We start from the raw sequence: 27,667 nt of genomic DNA on the forward strand, positions 1-27,667 counted from the left end.
TCTTGTAGACCCTGTATGTCTGGTTACCATAGTAATCTGTCCTGTATTTCCTGTATGTCTGGTTACCATAGTAATCTGTCTTGTAGACCCTGTATGTCTCAGGCTACCATAGTAATCTGTCCTGTAGACCCTGTATGTCTGGTTACCATAATAATCTGTCCTGTAGTTCCTGTATGTCTGGTTACCATAGTAATCTGTCTTGTAGACCCTGTATGTCTGGTTACCATAGTAATCTGTCCTGTAGACCCTGTATGTCTGGTTACCATAGTAATCTGTCCTGTATTTCCTGTATGTCTGGTTACCATAGTAATCTGTCCTGTAGACCCTGTATGTCTGGTTACCATAGTAATCTGTCCTGTAGTTCCTGTATGTCTGGTTACCATAGGAATCTTTTCTCTAGTCCCTCTGTCTGGTTACCCTAGTAATCTGTCCTCAAGTCTCTGTATGTCTGGTTACCATAGTAATCTGTCCTCAAGTCCCTGTACTTGGCTAAAATGTCCTATATTTTCTGAAAATCTGGTATCCTCAGACAAGTTTTTACACTCATTCCTGTACATATCAGGCACTCTAATTTGGTTTGTTTGTTACATGTTTAATGTCTCCCAACATGGCTGAAGGCTGTGTTCATGCGATGCAGAAGTTGGCTTTTAACCCACTCTTTGGTGACACAGTCTTCGGTCCTACTCTTCCAGTGCCAGGATATAGTTCCCTGCAATAAACTGGGGCCATTATAGATGGGAGTCCAAGCCTCTGCAGGCAGTCCTCTTTGGTTCGTTGCAACCCCAGTAGATGTCGGCTAGCTTTATGTCCCTTAAATCTACAAAGTGGTAACTGACTGTTGGGCCCTTCTGTTTTTATGTAAGGTAGGCCTGACACAAATGACCCTGGTACAATCTTCACCTGTTGCAGATAAAAAGGATTACATTCTCTTATGCTAGTGTCATAAATAGTTGTGCTAATTGGCATATGTACTTTGCCTTTTATGTAGTTTCTTGTCAGTCTCTGTGGAGAAATGAAAGGCATAACTGGGCTGACTGTCGGTTCATACCGGTCTCTCAAAACCACAAACTTTTGTACAGAAGATGACTACAATCCAGATAAGTCGAAACCTGTACTTTGTTTTGCATTATAGGTGTCATTACATAAATCAGAGTTTGATATAACAGGTGTAATGTAAGTTTATTATGGTACATATGGTTGGCTATGCTATTAAACTAGATATAGTTTTGATATTGGTAGCCAGATAGGACTGCGAGGATGCACTTTGTATATGTTCACGACAACAAAAACTAACATGGATGTCTTATTCAAACAAATTTAATTAGGGCGGGGTCTTGTTAACATTTCCTGATCTCTTATGAATTATGACTATTTGATTTTAATTTAACAGATTTTTTTAACTTCAGAAAAAATTTGCATTGAAGCTTGTTTTGGGCTATTTTGACCTAATTTGGTATGCAGCATGCTAGGCCAAGGTAATTAAGTGTTTGGGAGTTTTTTTTGACTGATTCTAAAATCTGCTGAACATTTTTAGATAGACATGTAGAGTAAGTAAAGCATTATCCTCTCATTGACACCGATCTGTAAATTGCTTTTCAATCCTTTGGGTAATATGTAATCAGTGATGGTCACCATAATCATAAGTTTGTCTACAGCAAAAACATTTCAGCTAACTGTCTTGTTCAGATGAGGTCCAACAGGGGATGATTCAGACAGTATTTATTCAGCAAGAAAACTCATTCTTGATAATAATTTAAGCCCACCCATGTCTTTATTAGTGCAGTTCTCATTGTCTTCAAATGAGCCCACCTGTATCCTAATTTCAGTTCTCATTGTATTTCAATAAGTCAACCTATATTTTAATTGCAGTTCTCATTGTATATCAATAAGTCCATCTATACGTAATTGCAGTTGTCGTTGTATTTCAATAAGCCCACCCATATCTATATTGCAGTTGTCATTGTCCTTCAATAAGTGTATCCATGTCTTTATTATGTCTCCCCTTCAAATGACGAGACATTAGAATATGAATGGTTCTTCTTCTGGTTCTTCTAATAATTTCTTGTCTAGGCCATAAATTTTAGACAGTTTAAGATATTTTGAACAAACTCACCATGCATTATGAAAACCTTATTTGCAGTGTGCTACCATTCAATCACTGAGGCCTGACCTCAAGTTCAAAGGTCAAATAAGTGCAAATATTTCCAATAATGTTTGTCAATAACTTGTAAGTCATTAAAGATATGTCTTAATGAAAGTTACTGTATACCTTATAGTCACCCACTGATCAGGTGCTGTGTCATTAGATCATTGTGACCTTGACCTCAAGGACAGTGGTCAAATAAGTGAAAACTTTTCCATAATGTGTGTCTAGGCAATAACGTTTAAACCTGTAATGATATTGTAACGGAAATTGCTTATTCCTTAATCAGCCATTGACAAAGTGCATTACTCTGTCATTGAATTGTTGCAACCTTGGTCTGTGTTCGAAGGTCAAAGCTAATTTATATGTGAATTTCATTGGCACCATAACTTCTTTTTCATTAAATATATTTTGATGAAACTTGCACTATACTTTCAGAAGTCAATGTGCAATGAACTGCCTTAAAATCACTTAATTCTGAAGGTCAAAGGTCAAAGTACAAAATTTTTTTGTAATAATTTACAATCTGGCGATAACTTTACAAACAATTTAAATATTGTTAATGACAGTTGCTGCATATCTTTATCACTCCACTGAGGAAATACAGTACTCTGTTAATGGTTCATTTTGACCATTGACCTCAAGGTCAATGGTCAATTGAGTGCAAAAAATTCAATACCTAGTAAGGTAGAAGGGAAAACATGTGTTTTTGTTCACAAAAATATTCTCTAGTTTCAGTTCACATTGTCCTGCAATAAAACCCATCCATTCTTTAATTCCGTGTGTCCCCATGCCTTATGCTGTATTTTAAAAATAATTTCATTTGTTGTGAGTGAAGCTGGCACACTGAACATATGTTCATGTGAGTCTACACACATATGCCCTATCTGTACTTAGAATAACTATACTGACAATGCAGGAGTAAGTTAAGATTCTAGGAAACCTATTTCATGCTTTATCAGATTTGTCATACAGGATTTGTGAATTACAGACTTTTTCTGACTGGAGCAAAAATACATGGATACATGGAATAGATAAAGTGTTATTTCAAATTTAAATAAAGGAGTTTCGCTCAGGCTACAGTGTAAAAAATAAATAAATTATACAAACATAATGCATATAATTTGTAAACCATGGCCATCAGAATGTTCTTTTCTGTACAAACAGCGAATAATACAAATATAGCTTCACACTTTTTCCAAAACATGTCGGATATTAACATTTAATTTTTTCATTCTTGTCGCATGACGACATGCTTTAATATTTGGCATAGTATTGATAGATGAGGGAAGAGATGTACGTTGAATGAAGGGTTTGCTTACAAGAATGATATTTTTGTTTTTGAGTTTTGCTGTTGAAGGATGGTGAGGATACGATGATGGATTATAAAGAGTCCTGTAATGATATGTACAGTGTGTCAGCAGACAGCTTGTTATAGAAATCGACAGTTCTATTTACACACACAAGCAGTTGTATAATATGTTGTTTAAAACTGAGAGAACAGTTTGGATTACAAGTAGCATGTTTGTATGCATATGTCTGCCTGGAGGGAGCTCACTGACCCAGGGTCAGAATAGAGATCTACAGACTGCATAGTCATAATGTGCGCATGTCTCAGACAAATTGCATCACCGAGCTTAAAAAACAAGATAGCTGTTGGATGCTTGCAAGCTGTCCTGAGACAAAATTATGCTGTAAGGTTTGATAATTTATTCATAGATTCAGTTTACATAGGTGGTCAGTTTGTTATGTCTACAATATTCTTGCTGCTTCGATTACGTAACAGGAGAGATTGAGGTTATAAGGAAATGCTGGAGTACAAAATCTAGTTTGTAATTGCGTTTGGTGTCCTACTTATAATATTTAGAGACTGTACTCCCTTATGTCATTGCTCGCTTGTTTGAAACTTAAAAGAATGAATTAAACTTTTAAATAGGAACCTGTATTGTAATGAATCTTAATTCTTTGTAAATGTATTCTTAAATGATTAATAAAAACCTATAAAATGCACAAATGCGTTCTGTCTTGTTGGTCAAACCAACAAACATGCATGCACATTGTAACTGCGTAATATACTTGCAAGTCGGTTTTTGGACAGCAACGAAAACTATGGCCATCTGGATGCGTATACATTTCTTTTTCTTTTCATTTTGTGTTAGCTAAATTTAAGTCGAACAACAAAAACTTAAAGAAATTTCTTCAAATTGTTTGTATATATAATCAGGCTTGAAACCTGTTTACCTGTATATATAAAGTCACCATCATAACCTTTCAATTAGTATGAAAATGTTCCTCAAAACAACATTTTGACTTTGTCTGTGAAAAAGTTTTACTAGTGTAGTGACATTTAAACTTTAAAATGAAGGCTCCCTTCATGACCTTTGCACTTGCATTGCAACCATGAGTGACCTTCAAACTTTTCTGTTGTTAGGGCTATCGCTGGCAGTACAACAGGGCCATGTGACAGCCCTTTAATCAGGGGCAGAAGCACTGGAGCTTGTATATAGGGTTTGATGGATGACTGTTGTGATACCGCTCCACGTGTTCTTCAACTTAATGTATATGTGATGTGCTTCACTTTCTAAATGAGGCAGTGAAATTACCAACGTGATTTAAACTCAACATAATCCCTGTGTATAGGGCTGTCAAAATTTGGCAGTCTGTGCTGCAGTTCTTTCCATTTTGGCAGTACAACACAGAGTGAGGAAAGAAATTGTTGAATTCTGTGTGATTAAAATTGCTACACTTTATTTAATTAGAAAGTTTGAAATGAAACACAGGCTAGAAACGCCAAGGTAAGGTTATCATATTGCAATGTTTTCTCCAAAAGTACACACAAAAAAGTAATTTTGTACTGGTGAACACTATGGCTAATTTATTTGATGCAATCTGTCCGGTTGGTAATTTGTAAGAATGTGTATGAAAGTGAAAATATAAAATTACAACTCAGAAATAACATTAATCCGGGTCTGTCTATTTTGATTTAGGAGTGAAATGTTTTCAAAGCTTAAGAGTGTTTTGAGTATGACTAATGCAGAGTTTGTTGTTGATTGTATGTATATTCATGAAGGAAAGGGTTGGGGTTCAAAATATATCTTTTCTGCTTTGTGTGATGTCATGAAGAAATCTCTGGGTACAGTTGTAATGATTGACTGGGTGTGTATATATACCTCATCGATTATTGGTGCTTCATTCCTCTGTTTGTCACCTGTTTGTCATTCAACTCAATTATTGACATGTTATAAAGTCTCCATGCTAAATTGACAAAGCATAAAGGATATGTGATGCATAACTAATTTTTCATCTTTTCTTTTGATGGTTATTATAGAAGTACATTTAAATCTGCAATAATGAATTAAATATTTTCTAGGGTGTGGATTTTGATCACTGTATTGCTATAATTGTGTTATTACCCCATCATAATAAACCTATGTTTAAAGTGTAGCACCCATATAGGTTTTAACTGTACAAAACAGCACGAATCAGTCTAATAAGGAACCTTATACCATTTTTGTTGGTTCAGTTTTCACTCCTGCTCTTAATATCAATTATACTAAGCTATATATGTCTTTTTTATAGAAACTAATTTGGGTGAAATTTTTTGTCAGCTTCTGGAGCAATGATAATTAATGATAGAGACATATGCAGAAAAGTCAGCTGTTGCCCAATGCTTGTTTTTGTTTATTGACATGCTCCATACATATATAGAGGCACTGCCACAATAGGGCAATATTTTATAATCACAATGATTTATTCACTTAAATCACTGGCTTCGGACCCCCCTCCACCCCCCCCCCCCCCCCCCCCCTTTCTGTTGTCAGTTCCTGACAAGTTAAATCTGAAGGGGGAGGAGGGCATAATGCACAAGCACTGAACTAAAGAGTATGGCGGGACAATTTGTCACACGTGTTGAGATTTCAGGGATCACCCACTTAATTGTCTAAAGACTATACCATATATCAAATGGATTTCAATGCTCCATGGATTAACGGAATGTGCCAAATGTACTTTTAGCACAAAGATATTTCCCTGACGGATTATACTTCGTCTTGCTGATCAGAATTCATTGAAAAAGTACTGAACTAAAATTATTAAAACTGAACTAAAATTATTAAAAAAAAAAAAAAAAATCCCAGCCCCTCCATGTGTGAAATTCAATGAAGTCTTCATGAATTTGTGATATATGTGAAATAAGCAAAAAGACTTAATAATAGAAATCATATGCATGTAGGTATTCTGAAACATGTTATCATCCTTGAGTAGAATCCTGGAATACCAGTGGTTCTGGTTTGAAATATTTTAGTAAGAACCATCTGTGAAGATGGAGGTGATTTTGTGTTATAATTAGTAGAGAGAGCGGCCTGCCAACCCTGTCTTACATTGGTGAGACAGTCGTTAGTATTGATGTTGGCTAGTTCATTTTCAAAAGTAGTGTGAAGGGTTCCAGATAGACAGACATTCTCTAGATACAGTACAAATGCCAAAAAAGCTTAGCATCAGAATGCAATTAAGCAAGCCCCTAAAACCTTTCCGACATTCCTTTCTCTAACATACCTGTATGTTACATTTTATATACTTGTATGAAAAATAACCTGCTTCCAATTACCAGTATATATAGCAGACCTGTCTCAAATTACCTGTCAAAACCATGCAAGTTTGTAATTTTTATATACCAGTTTCAGTTCAAAATGTAAAAAAAAAAAATAACAAAAAAAACAAAAGCCCCGAAACATTCAGCTATTTAATATAACTACACCTCTGATTACTATTTATCTGTCTACAACACACCTGTATGTTTATCTGTCTACAGCACACCTGTATGTTTATCTGTCTACAGCACACCTGTATGTTTATCTGTCTACAGCACACCTGTATGTTTATCTGTCTACAGCACACCTGTATGTTTATCTGTCTACAACACACCTGTATGTTTATCTGTCTACAACACACCTGTATGTTTATCTGTCTACAGCACACCTGTATGTTTATCTGTCTACAGCACACCTGTATGTTTATCTGTCTACAGCACACCTGTATGTTTATCTGTCTACAGCACACCTGTATGTTACATACATTAATCACCTGTCTACAGCACACCTGTATGTTACATACATTAGTCACCTGTCTACAGCACACCTGTATGTTTATCTGTCTACAGCACACCTGTATGTTTATCTGTCTACAGCACACCTGTATGTTTATCTGTCTACAACACACCTGTATGTTTATCTGTCTACAGCACACCTGTATGTTTATCTGTCTACAGCACACCTGTATGTTTATCTGTCTACAGCACACCTGTATGTTTATCTGTCTACAGCACACCTGTATGTTTATCTGTCTACAGCACACCTGTATGTAACACATAACCTAATGATAACACATCTGTATTTAACAATACTTCACTTTAACACACATGTATGTAACATTCGCCTGTCAATTACCTGTCTATTGTACACCTGTATGTAGCATACCTATCTTCAGTCTCTTGTCTACAGCATCCTGTATCAAATTAGCTATCTATATAGACACCTGTATGTAGCACACATGTAAGTAGCATACCTATCTATAAGTACTTGTAGCACACCTGTATGTATCATACCTGTCACCAGTCTATAGCACAACTGTAACATATCTTTATGAAATTGGCTGTCTAGTCTATATTTTTTCTTCTATGTTACATAACTGTATATAATTACCTGAAGCACACCTATATATAACATAATTAGTACCCATTTAGCTGCCTTCAGCACACCTGTATGTTACATACATGTCCTCTGTCACCTGTCTAAAACACACCTGTATGTTACATGCATTAGTCACCTGTCTACAACACACCTGTATGTTACATACATGTCCTCAGTTACCTGTCTATAACACACCTGTATGTTACATACAGGTCATCAGTTACCTGTCTACAACACACCTGTATGTTACATACATTAGTTACCTATCTATAACACACCTGTATGTTACATACATTAGTCACCTGTCTACAACACACCTGTATGTTACATACATTAGTCACCTGTCTATAACACACCTGTATGTTACATACATGTCCTCAGTTACCTGTCTATAACACACCTGTATGTTACATACATGTCACCTATCTATAACTCACCTGTATGTTACATACATTAGTCACCTGTCTACAACACACATGTCCTCAGTTACCTGTCTACAACACACCTGTATGTTACATACATAAGTCACCTGTCTATAACACACCTGTATGTTACATACATTAGTCACCTGTCTATAACACACCTGTATGTTACATACATTAGTTACCTGTCTATAACACACCTGTATGTTACATACATTAGTCACCTGTCTATAACACACCTGTATGTTACATACATTAGTTACCTGTCTATAACACACCTGTATGTTACATACATGTCCTCAGTTACATGTCTATAACACACCTGTATGTTACATACATTAGTTACCTGTCTATAACACACCTGTATGTTACATACATTAGTTACCTGTCTATAACACACCTGTATGTTACATAATGTCCTCAGTTACATGTCTATAACACACCTGTATGTTACATACATGTCCTCAGTCACCTGTCTATAACACACCTGTATGTTACATACATGTCACCTGTCTATAACACACCTGTATGTTACATACATATCCTCAGTTACCTGTCTATAACACCTGTATGTTACATACATTAGTTACCTGTCTATAACACACCTGTATGTTACATACATGTCCTCAGTTACCTGTCTACAACACACCTGTATGTTACATACATGTCCTCAGTTACCTGTCTACAACACACCTGTATGTTACATACAGGTCCTCAGTTACCTGTCTATATCACACCTGTAGGTTACATACATATCCTCAGTTACCTGTCTATAACACACCTGTATGTTACATGTTACATACATGTCACCTGTCTATAACACCTGTATGTTACATACATTGGTCACCTGTCTATAACACACCTGTATGTTACATTAGTCACCTGTCTATAACACACCTGTATGATACATTGGTCACCTGTCTACAACACACCTGTATGTTACATTGGTCACCTGTCTATAACACACCTGTATGTTACATTGGTCACCTGTCTATAACACACCTGTATGATACATTGGTCACCTGTCTATAACACACCTGTATGATACATTGGTCACCTGTCTATAACACACCTGTATGTTACATTGGTCACCTGTCTACAACACACCTGTATGATACATTGGTCACCTGTCTACAACACACCTGTATGTTACATACATTAGTCACCTGTCTATAACACACCTGTATGTTACATTGGTCACCTGTCTATAACACACCTGTATGATACATTGGTCACCTGTCTATAACACACCTGTATGATACATTGGTCACCTGTCTATAACACCTGTATGTTACATACATTGGTCACCTGTCTATAACACACCTGTATGTTACATACATTGGTCACCTGTCTACAACACACCTGTATGTTACATACATTGGTCACCTGTCTATAACACCTGTATGTTACATACATTGGTCACCTGTCTATAACACACCTGTATGTTACATTAGTCACCTGTCTATAACACACCTGTATGATACATTGGTCACCTGTCTATAACACACCTGTATGTTACATTGGTCACCTGTCTATAACACACCTGTATGATACATTGGTCACCTGTCTATAACACACCTGTATGATACATTGGTCACCTGTCTATAACACACCTGTATGATACATTGGTCACCTGTCTATAACACACCTGTATGATACATTGGTCACCTGTCTATAACACACCTGTATGTTACATTGGTCACCTGTCTACAACACACCTGTATGATACATTGGTCACCTGTCTTCAACACACCTGTATGTTACATTGGTCACCTGTCTACAACACACCTGTATGTTACATACATTGGTCACCTGTCTATAACACACCTGTATGTTACATACATTGGTCACCTGTCTATAACACACCTGTATGATACATTGGTCACCTGTCTATAACACACCTGTATGTTACATACATTGGTCACCTGTCTACAACACACCTGTATGTTACATACATTATTCACCTGTCTATAACACACCTGTATGTTACATACATTTGTTACCTGTCTACAACACACCTGTATGTTACATTGGTCACCTGTCTACAACACACCTGTATGTTACATTGGTCACCTGTCTACAACACCTGTATGTTACATTGGTCACCTGTCTATAACACCTGTATGTTACATAAGTGTCTTCAGTTACCTGTTTTAATGGACTGGAAACTCATCTATATTTTGACTCCTGGTACATGGTTGAAATTAAAACAATTTTGAAGTGCATATGTGTAAACCCTGATATTATGGTATGGTCAGGCATGAATAGATCTGAACCTTGACAGTTATCTGTGCATGGTTCACCAACATCAATCTTTTTTATAGACAAAAGTTATAGATCTGTATGTTTTTATTACAAGACTATTTTCAAGGTCAGTAATACCTTTGTTGCAGTGTAAAGTAATTGATGGATCACATTACCATAGCTGTGGCTTGACAGAGTCATTTGATATGGGTGTGTGGGGACTTTCATTTAAACATATTGAAAACAGGGATATGGTAGTGCAGTCTTGCACCACATCATCATGCTTGGTATTTGTTCCACAGGCGGAAGTTTTGACATCGGCACGTAGTATTACGTAATTACATCCCTAAAATTGCATTTCCTAAAAAAAAATTTGAATTGAAATTTTGACCAAGCCCATTTTCACTGGAGATGTTAGGTATAGTTATCTGAAGTGTCTGAATCCGATCCCAGTGTCGAATGATAAGGATTGGAATTATTAATATTAATAACTTGTTGTGGCATATTGCACATGCAGGACAGGTTCGCTGTGAAATGTATACAAATGTATATATATCATATAATGCCAAGCTACGTGATGAAAATGGAAAAAATTCTCTGCTTCAGTGAGTTGCTAACTGTAAGTCTGTGTTGAACACATTCAGCATGTAACTGTGTTTCTTTGTGGAAATGTTGCCGTGAAAAGTTTATGTTGAATGTTGAATTACACATGCATTAGAAATGTTCTGCTGCAGAATTTATATAAGGAGATATCAATGTAGTAGAATTTGTACTCTCTCTTTTTTTTCTGTGTTAAGCTGAAGTGAGTGAGCGAATCTGCCTTGCACTTGATACACCTATAGCGCTGTTACTGGTGTTTGTTGACAATATCCTGTTTCCTGGATGCCTTCTGTTTGCCATTTAATTTTATTTAGATAATTTAACCAATTTAAATGAGTTTTTCTTGTTGCCTGCTCAAGTTTTGGTTATGTCCATTATTTACAAATTGATTGCTGAAATTTACCTGGAAAGGCAGGTGATATCAAGTTTTGGATAGATCTACTTTCAAAATCAACACCAAGATATCAGTGCAATTACAACAGCTGCAGAAAACAATAAAACTCCCTAGTCATTTAGAAAATATCTATAAAATGGTGGTATGTAGGCCATATGTTAAAAATCCTATATTTATTGTCGGTTTGACATTTTCCTTGGCCAAGCAGTCCAGATCAACTGTGCATATATGTATAGATAGGGCTTAATGGGGCAAGTTTTATACTGATTTAGGACGGAAGGTACAAAATTTACCCTTGGACTTCTAGTAGGCTATTTAGGTTAGTTCATCTCCCAGTTTTTTGGAATGTTTGGTATTCTTCACTCGGCAGTGAGTGTGATTGAGGATTGAAAATGGCCTGTTTCTATGGTTTCCCGAGATGTGTCAAGGTTTTTAGCTCACCTGGTCCATCAATTTTCATTCAAATCACTTCTAGTCTTATATTACTAAATGAATATTGACCAAATTTGGTCAGAAGCATCCTGGAGGAAGGAAAACAATTTTTGCATAAATGGTGATGTGGGCCTACTAGGGGAAACAGAGGTAAGCCCTTGAGTTGCTACTTATCATGAAAGACTTAACAGATTTTGACTCAATTTTATGAGAAGCATCCCTGTGGTAATTGAACAAAAATTTGTATAAATGTTGACTCTGACCTCCATAGGAAGAAACGGTGGTGCCGAATAGGAGATATAGTGGTATATGTCCTTTAAATTACTACTTGTCATGAACAGCTAAATATGTTTTGACCTGATTTTGTCATCTTGTCAGCATCCTTTGGGGATGGGAACAAATTTTGTATAAATGGTGATTCTGGCCCTCTTGAGGCTCGAGGTGTCCCGGGCCAAATAATGAAAATAGAAGTAAATACTTCAAATTGCTACCTGTTGTAAATATGGACATAACGGATTAGACCAAGTTTGATCTAAAGTATCTTTTGCTGAAGAGAGCAATTTTGCATAAATGATGAGTGTGACCCCCAGGGGAGGAGCCCAAAATGGGAAATATAACAAATCTAAGATCCTTCTTCTATTAGAATGAAAGGATTTGATCTGAAGTATATCTGGGTGAAGGGGCACTAATTTTGTATAAACTGCAGTGTACATGCCCCTCAAGGGCCTGAAAGGTGGTATCCAATATGGGAAATATTACAAACTCATCAAAATGTTTCTTCTTCTGTAGGAAAGAATAACTTGGTCTGAAGCATCATTGGATGAAGGGGAACAAAGCGATTGTTTAGAGGAACATTAGGACGTATCTCCAACATGGAGTGCTTAGAAGTAAAGGGCCGTATCTCAAATTTACCCATTTTTAGATTTTACGAGCAAGATTTTCTTATAGAATTTGTACATTATATCAATTGAAATGGTCTAATTATGTTAAAATATTGTGTGATTTGAAAGAATTAGACAATTTCCATTGATATAAAGTACATATTCTATCAGAAAAGCTCAGTCGGAATTGTAATTTATCAAAATCTAAAATTTGAGATACGGCACTTTACTTCTAAGCATGCCATGTTGGAGATACGTCCTTACAGTTCCTCTAAACAATCGATTAAGTTTGAATAAAGGGCAATACAGGCTTTTTTGGCCCTTTTTTTCGGCATAGTCGTCTAATTTTCTTTTGGCCTCCGATATGACGCTACAGGTGGCGTTCTGGTCAAGATGAAGTATGTGATTGGTCATTGTAGCGGTCAATGCAAAATGCAGATATACAGTTAAAAACGAAACAAAGTTAAAGGGACCTCACGGTAAACCAATATTTATTTTGTATTTTTCGGCATAGCCGTCTAATTTTGTTTTGGCCCCGGATATGACGCAACAGGTGGCGTTCTGGTCAAGATGAAGTATGTGATTGGTCATTGTAGCGGTCAATGCAAAATGCAGATATACAGTTAAAAACGAAACAAAGTTAAATGGACCTCACGGTAAACCAATATTTATTTTGTATTTTTTATCATATTATTGGGTATATCTTTTAAAAAAATAACCTTCTGAACAATAACCATTCGAATTCGATGATGTAGGCCTATGTACATAAAAACATCAATTATCAATTATTAAAAGGTTATCAAACAATCTGAATATGCAGAAATTTTGTGTCATATACGATAAACGCATGCGCACAACAAACTAAAACACATGGAAACAAAAATGGCTTCCAATGTGAATCGACTCCGGTTAAAAACGATAACAGCTTCCGCAATGAAGAGAATAATAGGAAAATGGGTCAAACACAATCCTAGAATTTAACTTGGGAAGCAGTACAATAGACTGTAACAGTTCAAACATGGAAACAGCAGTAATACGGACGCCGCTCGTATTCTGCTTTATTGTTTGATAGTAGGTCATGACAATCTCGGTAATATTTCCACAAACTCGGTAAGATTTCCACAAACTCGATAAGATTTCCACAAACTCTGTAATAGTTCCACAAATTCGGTAATATTTATACAGTCTGTACCAGTACATCGCTACTGTCACTATACTATATGAACAATGTTTACACTTATTTACACATAAATATGTGTGCCGTAATATATACAGAACGTGCTATTTAACATTTAAACCACTGTATAATATCGTTATCCAACTAACCCAGAGGGAATATATATATCGCCTTGTAAACTATCGTGTGTTTGTGCTGCCACGATTTCAAAACAGTCACGTAATGATTTAAAAATAATTTCCGCGCTAAATTTAGAGGGGGATTCCCAACTAAATCGAGTGGTCAAGCTGGACATAGGGATTGACTGTGAACATTGGGACAGCACAGAAACATAACTGGAAAGGAACAAAATGCGTACATTCAGTGAAAATTGCAACGTTTTTACCGTGATGTCCCTTTTAAATTGAATGCAAGCTGAATAAGTGGATGCATCTATTCAAATGACACATTTGCAGTCTTATTATCACCAAAAATGATTCAAACTGCTATAATTTTGTTATCCGTGCTGAAACTGCGCATTTCTTAATTACAATGTAGTTCATTAATTTATTTCACCAGTAGTTTTACATTATAACCACCAGCATTAAAACTATGCCGTTTATCTTTTTTAAAGATATTTCTTGTTTACAAGTACTTTGATTCCTAATCAAGAATCAAAGTACATGTTGCTCTATGTACCATATTAACGTTTGTCCTGCAGGCCGATATATTTACATTTGCATGGCAATGCCACTATTAAACTAATCAGAATGTAGTATGATTTAAAGAACTGTAAATGACACTTATAGTGTGATCCTTATGACATCATAACTGTGGAAGATGTAACAAGCACTGTCAAAATGACTGTTCAATGTAAAGAATCATGCTGATGTAAGTTTAAATTGAACTAGAATCTACATCAGAAAGTAAGAGGTGAAGAAAATGTAAATGTAAGCATTGAAATGCCTTACAGTGATGTTTATCGTCGTTACAGACGACAGAACATTGCATGCAAGGAAACGTCATTGTGTGCTATATCCAGGCTGTTTTGTGCACAAATATTTCATTCATATGAATTTATGCCTCCGAGGCTAACCTCTGTCCCCTCTCTGACTTTGCTGTTATTGTGACCTTCCTGTGTCTGTCTGTCTATCCTATCTAACTTTTCTAATTACCTGTGTCTACACTTCTCTGTAATGCCTGTCTGTCATACATGATAATACATATATACCACCCTATGGCTGCTACTGTAGGTTTCTTCCTGCAGGATAAAGAGCTGTTTAGAGGACAAACATTTGTAATATAAACATCTTATTTACAACTCCATAAAGCCCCTGTCACACTTTACCGGATTGGGCCACCGGACGTGAAACGGATAACATTTTTGGATATCCGGTGATGTTCGTCAATATCCGTTTTATGTCCGTTTTATGTTCGGTTCATTCGTTTCATGTCAGGTGATGTACGGTGCGTCCGGTGGTATCCGTTGGAAAGTTTTGTGCATGCACAAAACTTGAAACGGACAGTAACGGATAAGAATATTCGTTGGCTGTCCTGTGCATGTCCGTTTTGTCCTGTATATATCCTGTCATTGTTCGTTTATATGCGGTAGGTGTACGGGGGGCATGCGTTACCCAGTCCGTTGATGGAACTTGAACGCATACGCCACGCATAAACCGGACCTTCAGCAGACACTTAACGAACACATAACGGACACATAACGGACAAACACAGGATGCTTGCAGGATTAACACCGGACACGACGAATAGACAAACGGATTGAAAACGGATAACACGCACAGAACGGATGAATACAGAATACCTACAGGATACCTACAGGGGGAGGAACTGACTACCGACAGAAACTGATTAATTATCGCAGGCATATAAAAAGGTTCTTGGAAGCTTCCAAATCAGATTCACAGACAGTTGTCAGCATGGAATGTCAGACTAAAGTTTCTGTGCAGTTTAGGGTCGCCTTGCTGCAGGCAGAAATGCATATGAACAATGTTCAGATGGACCTTCACCAGTACCTTTCCCACAGGAGAAGAAGGCACCGCAGGCAACAGCATCGACAGACTTCTTCTGTGTCTTACGCTTTTGCAGGAACGTTTTTTTTATTTTTCTACCGCGAGGCATTTTGGCGAGGCAGTAAGCACTGTAACTTTTTGACAACTGATCGCCAGAGAAATGCATATATCTTGTTTTTTTCTGCATGCGCGCGTTAATGTCCGTTAGGTGTTCGGTTTGTCCGGAATGCATCCTGTACACGTCCTGATTCACCGGTTCATGTTCTTTTGTTGTTCGTTACTCATTTGGAGACACCCGGTTGGTAGTACGGTAGCCGTACGTTACATGTTCGTTATTGGTACGTTTTATCCGTTTCATATTCGGTGCAAGTACGTCGTCAGTTTCGATTTTTCTACCGGACTGACAACTTTGCCACCGTATACCACCGGATAACAAAAATTTCTATCTGTTGATGTCCGGTACACCAATCCGGTCAAGTGTGACCGGATTGGTGTACAACAACAGTACACCTCAGCAGGATTTATTAAGAATTGGCAAATTTTATTGCTGAAATATTTCTAGCTGTTCTTATCACTTCAGGTAAATATGTACAAGTATGTGATCAGTCTTGGTTGAAACATGTATTAAACTGATATCTCACTGTAGGGATGTGTGATAACCTACTAAATTTGATATACACCTACAGTATATTGTGTTGAAGCATGCTCTTTCACAAAGAAAATAAAAAATCTTATACTACAACCCTTGGTATCAAAGTTTTCAAGGATTTCAAATAATCAAACGTGCTGTTCTTGTTGTTAGCTCACCTGGTCAGAAGGACTGACAGTTTTCAACCAAGTTTGGTCTGAGGCATACTTGGGTGAATGAGAACCAGTTTTGTTTAAACAGTTGGCCTGGCCCCTATAGGGGCCTGAGGGGCGGGGCTAAAGAAGGGAAATAAGCACCAAAATGGTTAAAATCCTTCTGTAAGTATGAAAGGATGTAGTCCATTTTTGGTCTGAAGCATCATTGGGTGAAGGGAACCAATTTTGTACAAATGGAGGGTCCGACTCCCTAGGGGCCTTAGGAGTGAGGGGAAATTAAATTCTTCAAAATCCTTCTTCAGCGAAGATATAGTGTTTTCCCATATTTACCGCCATATCCAGGTGAATGATACAGGTCCTCTAGGCCTCCTGTTTATTATAATTATATGCATAGTGGCTGAACTTTAAATTCTTTTAGCAATAACAAATTCATTAGTTGTCATAATTACTACATGTAAGAAATGCTAATTAGGTCAAGGATCTTTACTAACAGAAAATGTCATTCTCCGAGCCTGACAAAATATTTATGAACCTGATATATACTGTCATCCTGAATGCATATAACCAATCTGTAATTGTGACCTAATTTACTAACAGCCCATATCTGACCAGTTGACCCATATGTCTGGTCTGTATGTCTGGCAGGCCTGATTAGGTGACCCTGGTATTATCATTACATGTGTAGGATTTGTAGGATAATTGAAGTATACACATGGATATGCTTGTGTATCTTCATATACAGGTACACGTTGTAGGTGACATCATTTTTAGCTGTTATGGGTATATTTGAACTCGAAATTTCTCAATACTGTAGAAATCATGGCAGAAATTCTTTATTTGCTATGTAAGTATTGATGAATATATATTACCTGGATTACAAAGTTCTACTACTTCAAGGTGTTCCATTGTAATAAGCTACTGACAATCTGACTGTACATTTTTCATCCAGTTGTTACTACAATCCATCAATTTTGATAGGATATGAAAGTGGCTACATTATATTCCAATCTTTGTTGAGTTTGACAATGGTAATAGAGTATGATATTGGTAATAGAGTTTGATAATGGTAATATAGTTTGATAATGGTAATAGAGTTTGATATTGGTAGTAGAGTTTGATAATGGTAATCAAGTCTGATATTGGTAATATAGTTTGATAATGGTAATATACTTTGATAATGGTGATAGAGTTTGATAATGGTAATAGAGTTTGATAATGGTAATAGAGTTTGATAATGGTGATAGAGTTTGATAATGGTAGTAGAGTTTGATAATGGTAATAGAGTTTGATAATGGTGATAGAGTTTGATAATGGTAATATAGTATGATATTGGTAATAGAGTTTGATAATGGTAATATAGTTTGATATTGGTAATAGAGTATGATATTGGTAATAGAGTTTGATAATGGTGATAGAGTTTGATAATGGTAATATAGTTTGATATTGGTAATATAGTTTGATATTGGTAATATAGTTTGATATTGGTGATAGAGTTTGATAATGGTGATAGAGTTTGATAATGGTAATATAGTATGATATTGGTAATAGAGTTTGATATTGGTAATATAGTTTGATATTGGTGATAGAGTTTGATAATGGTAATAGAGTTTGATATTGGTAACAGAGTTTGATAATGGTAATATAGTATGATAATGGTAATAGAGTTTGATAATGGTAATAGAGTATGATAATGGTAATAGAGTTTGATGATGGTAGTAGAGTTTGATAATGGTAATAGAGTATGATAATGGTAATAGAAATTGATAATGGTGATAGAGTTTGATAATGGTAATATAGTTTGATAATGGTAATATAGTTTGATAATGGTAATAGAGTTTGATATTGGTAATATAGTTTGATAATGGTAGTAGAGTTTGATAATGGTAATAGAGTTTGATAATGGTAATATAGTTTGATAATGGTAATAGAGTTTGATAATGGTAATAGAGTTTGATAATGGTAATATAGTTTGATATTGGTAATAGAGTATGATATTGGTAATAGAGTTTGATAATGGTGATAGAGTTTGATAATGGTAATATAGTTTGATGGTAATAGAGTATGATAATGGTGATAGAGTATGATATTGGTAATAGAGTTTGATAATGGTAGTAGAGTTTGATAATGGTGATAGAGTTTGATATTGGTAATAGAGTTTGATATTGGTAACAGAGTTTGATGATGGTAGTAGAGTTTGATAATGGTGATAGAGTTTGTTAATGGTAATAGAGTATGATATTGGTAATAGAGTTTGATAATGGTAACAGAGTTTGATATTGGTAATAGAGTATGATATTGGTAATAGAGTATGATATTGGTAATAGAGTTTGATAATGGTGATAGAGTTTGATAATGGTAGTAGAGTTTGATAATGGTAATAGAGTATGATATTGGTAACAGAGTTTGATATTGGTAACAGAGTTTGATATTGGTAGTTGAGTTTGATAATGGTAGTTGAGTTTGATAATGGTAATAGAGATTGATAATGGTGATAGAGTTTGATAATGGTAATATAGTTTGATAATGGTGATAGAGTTTGATAATGGTAGTAGAGTTTGATAATGGTAATAGAGTTTGATAATGGTAGTTGAGTTTGATAATGGTAATATAGTTTGATAATGGTAGTTGAGTTTGATAATGGTAATAGAGATTGATAATGGTGATAGAGTTTGATAATGGTAATAGAGTTTGATAATGGTAATATAGTTTGATGATGGTAGTTGAGTTTGATAATGGTAAGATAAATGATTAGATATACCTATACTAATGACCTGTTTCTTCTGTTGCAGCAGTGTGTAGTTTCACCTATTCTAGGAAGGACCGGATACAGGCACTGTCATTGGAATATCAGCACAAAGGCTACGTCAAGTGTATATACACCATACAAGCACCCGTCAACACATACATAGAACTCAATTTCACCGATCTCATTGGCTTCCAGCCACATTTTGGTCCTGCAAGCTCAACGGACCCTAATTTTCATTTACCCAATTCCCAATCATCAGCATCAACGTTGTCGTCGTCCTCGTCACCGCTGACATCATCTTCATCATCATTTCCTGTGTCTGCTAAAGCAGAACATTGCTTGCCTCCCGAACTTGTTATAAGCTTATCAACTGGTCATAAAAGCCATACTAAGACTTTTAGATTTTGTAAAACAAACAATTTCAAAACGCCTCGAGTCTTTCATTTCAATGCCAACTCCCTGCAGATAGTTTATATTTGGGAGGAAAACGTTCACAGTGGATTTTCATTGGATATAGACTTTCATCAACGCAACAGTAAGTACCTTTTATGTTCATTATCTTCTATTACCATCAAAAGCAGAATTTTCCACTCTCCTTTGCCCAATATCCCCAAACTCACTGCATGTGTGTCATGTAGAACCCCCCTCCATCAGACTGTGTGATGTGTAGTACATACTCCCAGACTGTGTGTTGTGTAGTACACACTCCCAGACTGTGTGTTGTGTAGTACATACTCCCAGACTGTGTGATGTGTAGTACATACTCCCAGACTGTGTGTTGTGTAGTACACACTCCCAGACTGTGTGTTGTGTAGTACACACTCCCAGACTGTGTTGTGTAGTACATACTCCCAGACTGTGTTGTGTAGTACACACTCCCAGACTGTGTTGTGTAGTACACACTCCCAGACTGTGTTGTGTAGTACACACTCCCAGACTGTGTGTTGTGTAGTACATACTCCCAGACTGTGTGTTGTGTAGTACACACTCCCAGACTGTGTGTTGTGTAGTTCACACTCCCAGACTGTGTTGTGTAGTACACACTCCGAGACTGTGTGTTGTGTAATACACACTCCCAGATTGTGTGTTGTGTAGTACACACTCCCAGACTGTGTTGTGTAGTACACACTCCCAGACTGTGTGTTGTGTAGTACACACTCCCAGACTGTGTGTTGTGTAGTACACACTCCCAGACTGTGTTGTGTAGTACACACTCCCAGACTGTGTGTTGTGTAGTATACACTCCCAGACTGTGTTGTGTAGTACACACTCCCAGACTGTGTTGTGTAGTACACACTCCCAGACTGTGTGTTGTGTAGTACACACTCCCAGACTGTGTGTTGTGTAGTACACACTCCCAGACTGTGTTGTGTTGTACACACTCCCAGACTGTGTGTTGTGTAGTACACACTCCCAGACTATGTTGTGTAGTACATACTCCCAGACTGTGTGTTGTGTAGTACACACTCCCAGACTGTGTTGTGTAGTACACACTCCCGATTGTGTGTTGTGTAGTACAACTCCCAGACTGTGTGTTGTGTAGTACATACTCCCAGACTGTGTTTTGTAGTACACACTCCCAGATTGTGTGTTGTGTAGTACACACTCCCAGACTGTGTGTTGTGTAGTACATACTCCCATACTGTGTTGTGTAGTACACACTCCCAGATTGTAGTGTTTGTGTAGTACACACTCCCGACTGTGTGTTGTGTAGTACATACTCCCATACTGTGTTGTGTAGTACACACTCCCAGACTATGTTGTGTAGTACATACTCCCAGACTGTGTTGTGTAGTACACACTCCCAGATTGTGTGTTGTGTAGTACACACTCCCAGACTGTGTGTTGTGTAGTACACACTCCCAGACTGTGTTGTGGAGTACACACTCCCAGACTATGTGTTGTGGAGTACACACTCCCAGACTATGTGTTGTGGAGTACACACTCCCACACTGTGTGTTGTGTAGTACACACTCCCAGACTGTGTGTTGTGTAGTACACACTCCCAGACTGTGTGTTGTGTAGTACATACTCCCAGACTGTGTTGTGTAGTACATACTCCCAGACTATGTGTTGTGGAGTACACACTCCCAGACTGTGTGTTGTGTAGTATACACTCCCAGACTGAGTTGTGTAGTACACACTCCCAGACTGTGTTGTGTAGTACACACTCCCAGACTGTGTGTTGTGGAGTACACACTCCCAGACTGTGTGTTGTGTAGTACACACTCCCAGACTGTGTGTTGTGTAGTACACACTCCCAGACTATGTGTTGTGGAGTACATACTCCCAGACTGTGTGTTGTGTAGTACACACTCCCAGACTGTGTGTTGTGTAGTACACACTCCCAGACTGTGTTGTGTAGTACACACTCCCAGACTGTGTGTTGTGTAGTACACACTCCCAGACTGTGTGTTGTGCTGTGTGTTGTGTAGTACACACTCCCAGACTGTGTGTTGTGTAGTACACACTCCCAGACTGTGTGTTGTGTAGTACACACTCCCAGACTGTGTTGTGTAGTACATACTCCCAGACTATGTGTTGTGTAGTACACACTCCCAGACTATGTGTTGTGGAGTACACACTCCCAGACTATGTGTTGTGGAGTACACACTCCCACACTGTGTGTTGTGGAGTACACACTCCCAGACTGTGTGTTGTGTAGTACACACTCCCAGACTGTGTTGTGTAGTACACACTCCCAGACTGTGTGTTGTGTAGTACATACTCCCAGACTATGTGTTGTGGAGTACATACTCCCAGACTATGTGTTGTGTAGTACACACTCCCAGACTGTGTGTTGTGGAGTACATACTCCCAGACTGTGTGTTGTGGAGTACATACTCCCAGACTGTGTGTTGTGTAGTACACACTCCCAGACTGTGTGTTGTGTAGTACACACTCCCAGACTATGTGTTGTGTAGTACACACTCCCAGACTATGTGTTGTGGAGTACATACTCCCAGATTGTGTGTTGTGTAGTACACACTCCCAGACTGTGTGTTGTGTAGTACATACTCCCAGACTGTGTGTTGTGTAGTACACACTCCCAGACTATGTGTTGTGTAGTACACACTCCCAGACTATGTGTTGTGTAGTACACACTCCCAGACTGTGTGTTGTGTAGTACACACTCCCAGACTATGTGTTGTGGAGTACACACTCCCAGACTATGTGTTGTGTAGTACACACTCCCAGACTGTGTTGTGGAGTACACACTCCCAGACTATGTGTTGTGGAGTACACACTCCCAGACTGTGTGTTGTGTAGTACACACTCCCAGACTATGTGTTGTGTAGTACACACTCCCAGACTATGTGTTGTGGAGTACACACTCCCAGATTGTGTGCTGTGTCTGAACTCCATTGTGACCCATAGCCTCTCTCACTGTAGACTGTACCTTGCACAGGAAAGTATGTACAGTGTTCTGCTGTAGCTACCAAGGATTGTCTAGACATAGTAATTCCCTTAAAAACACTACAGGATCAATGTTGCCTTTGTAGAGAGAATTCTGTGAAGTTGAACAGATAGAAACAGTATTCTATTCTAGACTTGGTGATCATTTCCCCAGTGTAAATATTATTTCGCTTTCAAAAGTGTATGTAATATGAGATGTTATGAAATATGAAATCAAATAGAGAATGAAGACAGAGTCAAATGTACACGGGATCAAACAAGTTTTCACCCTCTGTAAAAACATAACATTAACTTGCAAAACATAAAATTTGGCCATAACTGTAAAGATATAGATGAATTTCATGGGGATTTACGTAAGATTTATCAATAAAGTATTGATGGCTTTTGACACTAGATACAAAAGATATTCAAATTGTACTTACTTACACTGTTACTAGAGCTGATGTTGTATGTACTTACACTGTTACTAGAGCTGATGTTGTACCTACTTACACTGTTACTAGAGCTGATGTTGTATGTAGTTACACTGTTACTAGAGCTGATGTTGTACCTACTTACACTGTTACTAGAGCTGATGTTGTATGTACTTACACTGTTACTAGATCTGATGTTGTACCTACACTTACACTGTTACTAGAGTTGATGTTGTATGTACTTACACTGTTACTAGAGTTGATGTTGTACCTACTTACACTGTAACTAGAGCTGATGTTGTACCTACTTACACTGTTACTAGATCTGATGTTGTACCTACTTACACTGTTACTAGATCTGATGTTGTACCTACTTACACTGTTACTAGAGTTGATGTTGTATGTACTTACACTGTTACTAGAGTTGATGTTGTACCTACTTACACTGTAACTAGAGCTGATGTTGTACCTACTTACACTGTTACTAGAGCTGATGTTGTATGTACTTACACTGTTACTAGAGCTGATGTTGTATGTACTTACACTGTTACTAGAGCTGATGTTGTATGTACTTACACTGTTACTAGAGTTGATGTTGTATGTACTTACACTGTTACTAGAACTGATGTTGTATGTACTTACACTGTTACTAGATCTGATGTTGTATGTACTTACACTGTTACTAGAGCTGATGTTGTATGTACTTACACTGTTACTAGATCTAGAGCTGATGTTGTATGTACTTACACTGTTACTAGAGCTGATGTTATATGTACTTACACTGTTACTAGAGCTGATGTTGTATGTAGTTACACTGTTACTAGAGCTGATGTTGTATGTACTTACACTGTTACTAGAGTTGATGTTGTACCTACTTACACTGTTACTAGATCTGATGTTGTACCTACTTACACTGTTACTAGAGTTGATGTTGTATGTACTTACACTGTTACTAGAGTTGATGTTGTACCTACTTACACTGTAACTAGAGCTGATGTTGTACCTACTTACACTGTTACTAGAGCTGATGTTGTATGTACTTACACTGTTACTAGATCTGATGTTATATGTACTTACACTGTTACTAGAGCTGATGTTGTATGTAGTTACACTGTTACTAGAGCTGATGTTGTATGTACTTACACTGTTACTAGAGCTGATGTTGTATGTACTTACACTGTTACTAGTGCTGATGTTGTACCTACTTACACTGTTACTAGAGCTGATGTTGTATGTACTTACACTGTTACTAGAGCTGATGTTGTATGTACTTACACTGTTACTAGAGCTGATGTTGTATGTACTTACACTGTTACTAGAGCTGATGTTGTATGTACTTACACTGTTACTAGAGCTGATGTTGTATTACTTACACTGTTACTAGATCTGATGTTGTATGTACTTACACTGTTACTAGAGTTGATGTTGTACCTACTTACACTGTTACTAGAGCTGATGTTGTATTACTTACACTGTTACTAGATCTGATGTTGTATGTACTTACACTGTTACTAGAGCTGATGTTGTATTACTTACACTGTTACTAGATCTGATGTTGTATGTACTTACACTGTTACTAGAGTTGATGTTGTACCTACTTACACTGTTACTAGATCTGATGTTGTACCTACTTACACTGTTACTAGAGCTGATGTTGTATGTACTTACACTGTTACTAGAGCTGATGTTGTATGTACTTACACTGTTACTAGATCTGATGTTGTATGTAGTTACACTGTTACTAGAGTTGATGTTGTACCTACTTACACTGTTACTAGAGCTGATGTTGTACCTACTTACACTGTTACTAGAGCTGATGTTGTATGTACTTACACTGTTACTAGAGTTAATGTTGTATGTACTTACACTGTTACTAGATCTGATGTTGTATGTACTTACACTGTTACTAGAGCTGATGTTGTATGTACTTACACTGTTACTAGAGCTGATGTTGTATGTACTTACACTGTTACTAGATCTAGAGCTGATGTTGTACCTACTTACATTGTTACTAGATCTGATGTTGTATGTACTTACACTGTTACTAGAGTTGATGTTGTATGTACTTACACTGTTACTAGAGCTGATGTTGTATGTAGTTACACTGTTACTAGAGTTGATGTTGTATGTACTTACACTGTTACTAGAGCTGATGTTGTATTACTTACACTGTTACTAGAGCTGATGTTGTATGTACTTACACTGTTACTAGAGCTGATGTTGTATGTACTTACACTGTTACTAGAGTTGATGTTGTATGTACTTACACTGTTACTAGAGCTGATGTTGTATGTACTTACACTGTTACTAGATCTGATGTTGTATGTACTTACACTGTTACTAGATCTAGAGCTGATGTTGTATGTACTTACACTGTTACTAGAGTTGATGTTGTATGTACTTACACTGTTACTAGAGCTGATGTTGTATGTACTTACACTGTTACTAGAGCTGATGTTGTATGTACTTACACTGTTACTAGATCTGATGTTGTATGTACTTACACTGTTACTAGAGTTGATGTTGTACCTACTTACACTGTTACTAGATCTGATGTTGTACCTACTTACACTGTTACTAGAGCTGATGTTGTATGTACTTACACTGTTACTAGAGCTGATGTTGTATGTACTTACACTGTTACTAGATCTGATGTTGTATGTAGTTACACTGTTACTAGAGTTGATGTTGTACCTACTTACACTGTTACTAGAGCTGATGTTGTACCTACTTACACTGTTACTAGAGTTAATGTTGTATGTACTTACACTGTTACTAGATCTGATGTTGTATGTACGTACCTACTTACACTGTTACTAGAGCTGATGTTGTATGTACTTACACTGTTACTAGAGCTGATGTTGTATGTACTTACACTGTTACTAGAGCTGATGTTGTATGTACTTACACTGTTACTAGAGCTGATGGTGTATGTACTTACACTGTTACTAGAGCTGATGTTGTATGTACTTACACTGTTACTAGAGCTGATGTTGTATGTACTTACACTGTTACTAGAGCTGATGTTGTATGTACTTACACTGTTACTAGAGCTGATGTTGTACTTACTTACACTGTTACTAGAGTTGATGTTGTATGTACTTACACTGTTACTAGAGTTGATGTTGTATGTACTTACACTGTTACTAGAGCTGATGTTGTACCTACTTACACTGTTACTAGAGCTGATGTTGTATGTACTTACACTGTTACTAGAGCTGATGTTGTATGTACTTACACTGTTACTAGAGTTGATGTTGTATGTACTTACACTGTTACTAGAGCTGATGTTGTATGTACTTACACTGTTACTAGAGCTGATGTTGTATGTACTTACACTGTTACTAGAGTTGATGTTGTATGTACTTACACTGTTACTAGAGCTGATGTTGTACCTACTTACACTGTTACTAGAGTTGATGTTGTATGTACTTACACTGTTACTAGAGCTGATGTTGTATGTACTTACACTGTTACTAGAGTTGATGTTGTATGTACTTACACTGTTACTAGAGCTGATGTTGTATGTACTTACACTGTTACTAGATCTGATGTTGTATGTACGTACCTACTTACACTGTTACTAGAGCTGATGTTGTATGTACTTACACTGTTACTAGATCTGATGTTGTATGTACTTACACTGTTACTAGAACTGATGTTGTATGTACTTACACTGTTACTAGAGTTGATGTTGTATGTACTTACACTGTTACTAGATCTGATGTTGTATGTACTTACACTGTTACTAGAGCTGATGTTGTATGTACTTACACTGTTACTAGATCTGATGTTGTACCTACTTACACTGTTACTAGATCTGATGTTGTATTACTTACACTGTTACTAGAGCTGATGTTGTACCTACTTACACTGTTACTAGATCTGATGTTGTATGTACTTACACTGTTACTAGATCTGATGTTGTATTACTTACACTGTTACTAGAGCTGATGTTGTATGTACTTACACTGTTACTAGAGATGATGTTGTATGTACTTACACTGTTACTAGATCTGATGTTGTATTACTTACACTGTTACTAGAGTTGATGTTGTATGTACTTACACTGTTACTAGAGTTGATGTTGTATGTAGTTACACTGTTACTAGAGCTGATGTTGTACCTACTTACACTGTTACTAGATCTAGAGCTGATGTTGTATGTACTTACACTGTTACTAGAGCTGATGTTGTACCTACTTACACTGTTACTAGAGCTGATGTTATATGTACTTACACTGTTACTAGAGCTGATGTTATATGTACTTACACTGTTACTAGAGCTGATGTTGTATG

The 27,667-nt window shown here is 37.0% G+C and overlaps 1 protein-coding gene across 1 annotated transcript in view; it reads left to right on the forward strand.

Annotated features, from left to right (window-relative positions):
* The window catches only part of LOC117337226, a 162,269-nt gene that overhangs the window by 85,842 nt on the left and 48,760 nt on the right, over positions 1-27,667 (forward strand). Inside the window, exon 3 of the mRNA XM_033898095.1 lies at positions 19,583-20,074. Coding sequence (XP_033753986.1) covers positions 19,583-20,074 — 492 coding nt within the window. The remainder of the gene's footprint in view (positions 1-19,582; positions 20,075-27,667) is intronic.

This window comes from Pecten maximus, chromosome 11 (genome assembly GCF_902652985.1).
Source record: "Pecten maximus chromosome 11, xPecMax1.1, whole genome shotgun sequence".
Lineage (NCBI taxonomy): Eukaryota > Metazoa > Mollusca > Bivalvia > Pectinida > Pectinidae > Pecten > Pecten maximus.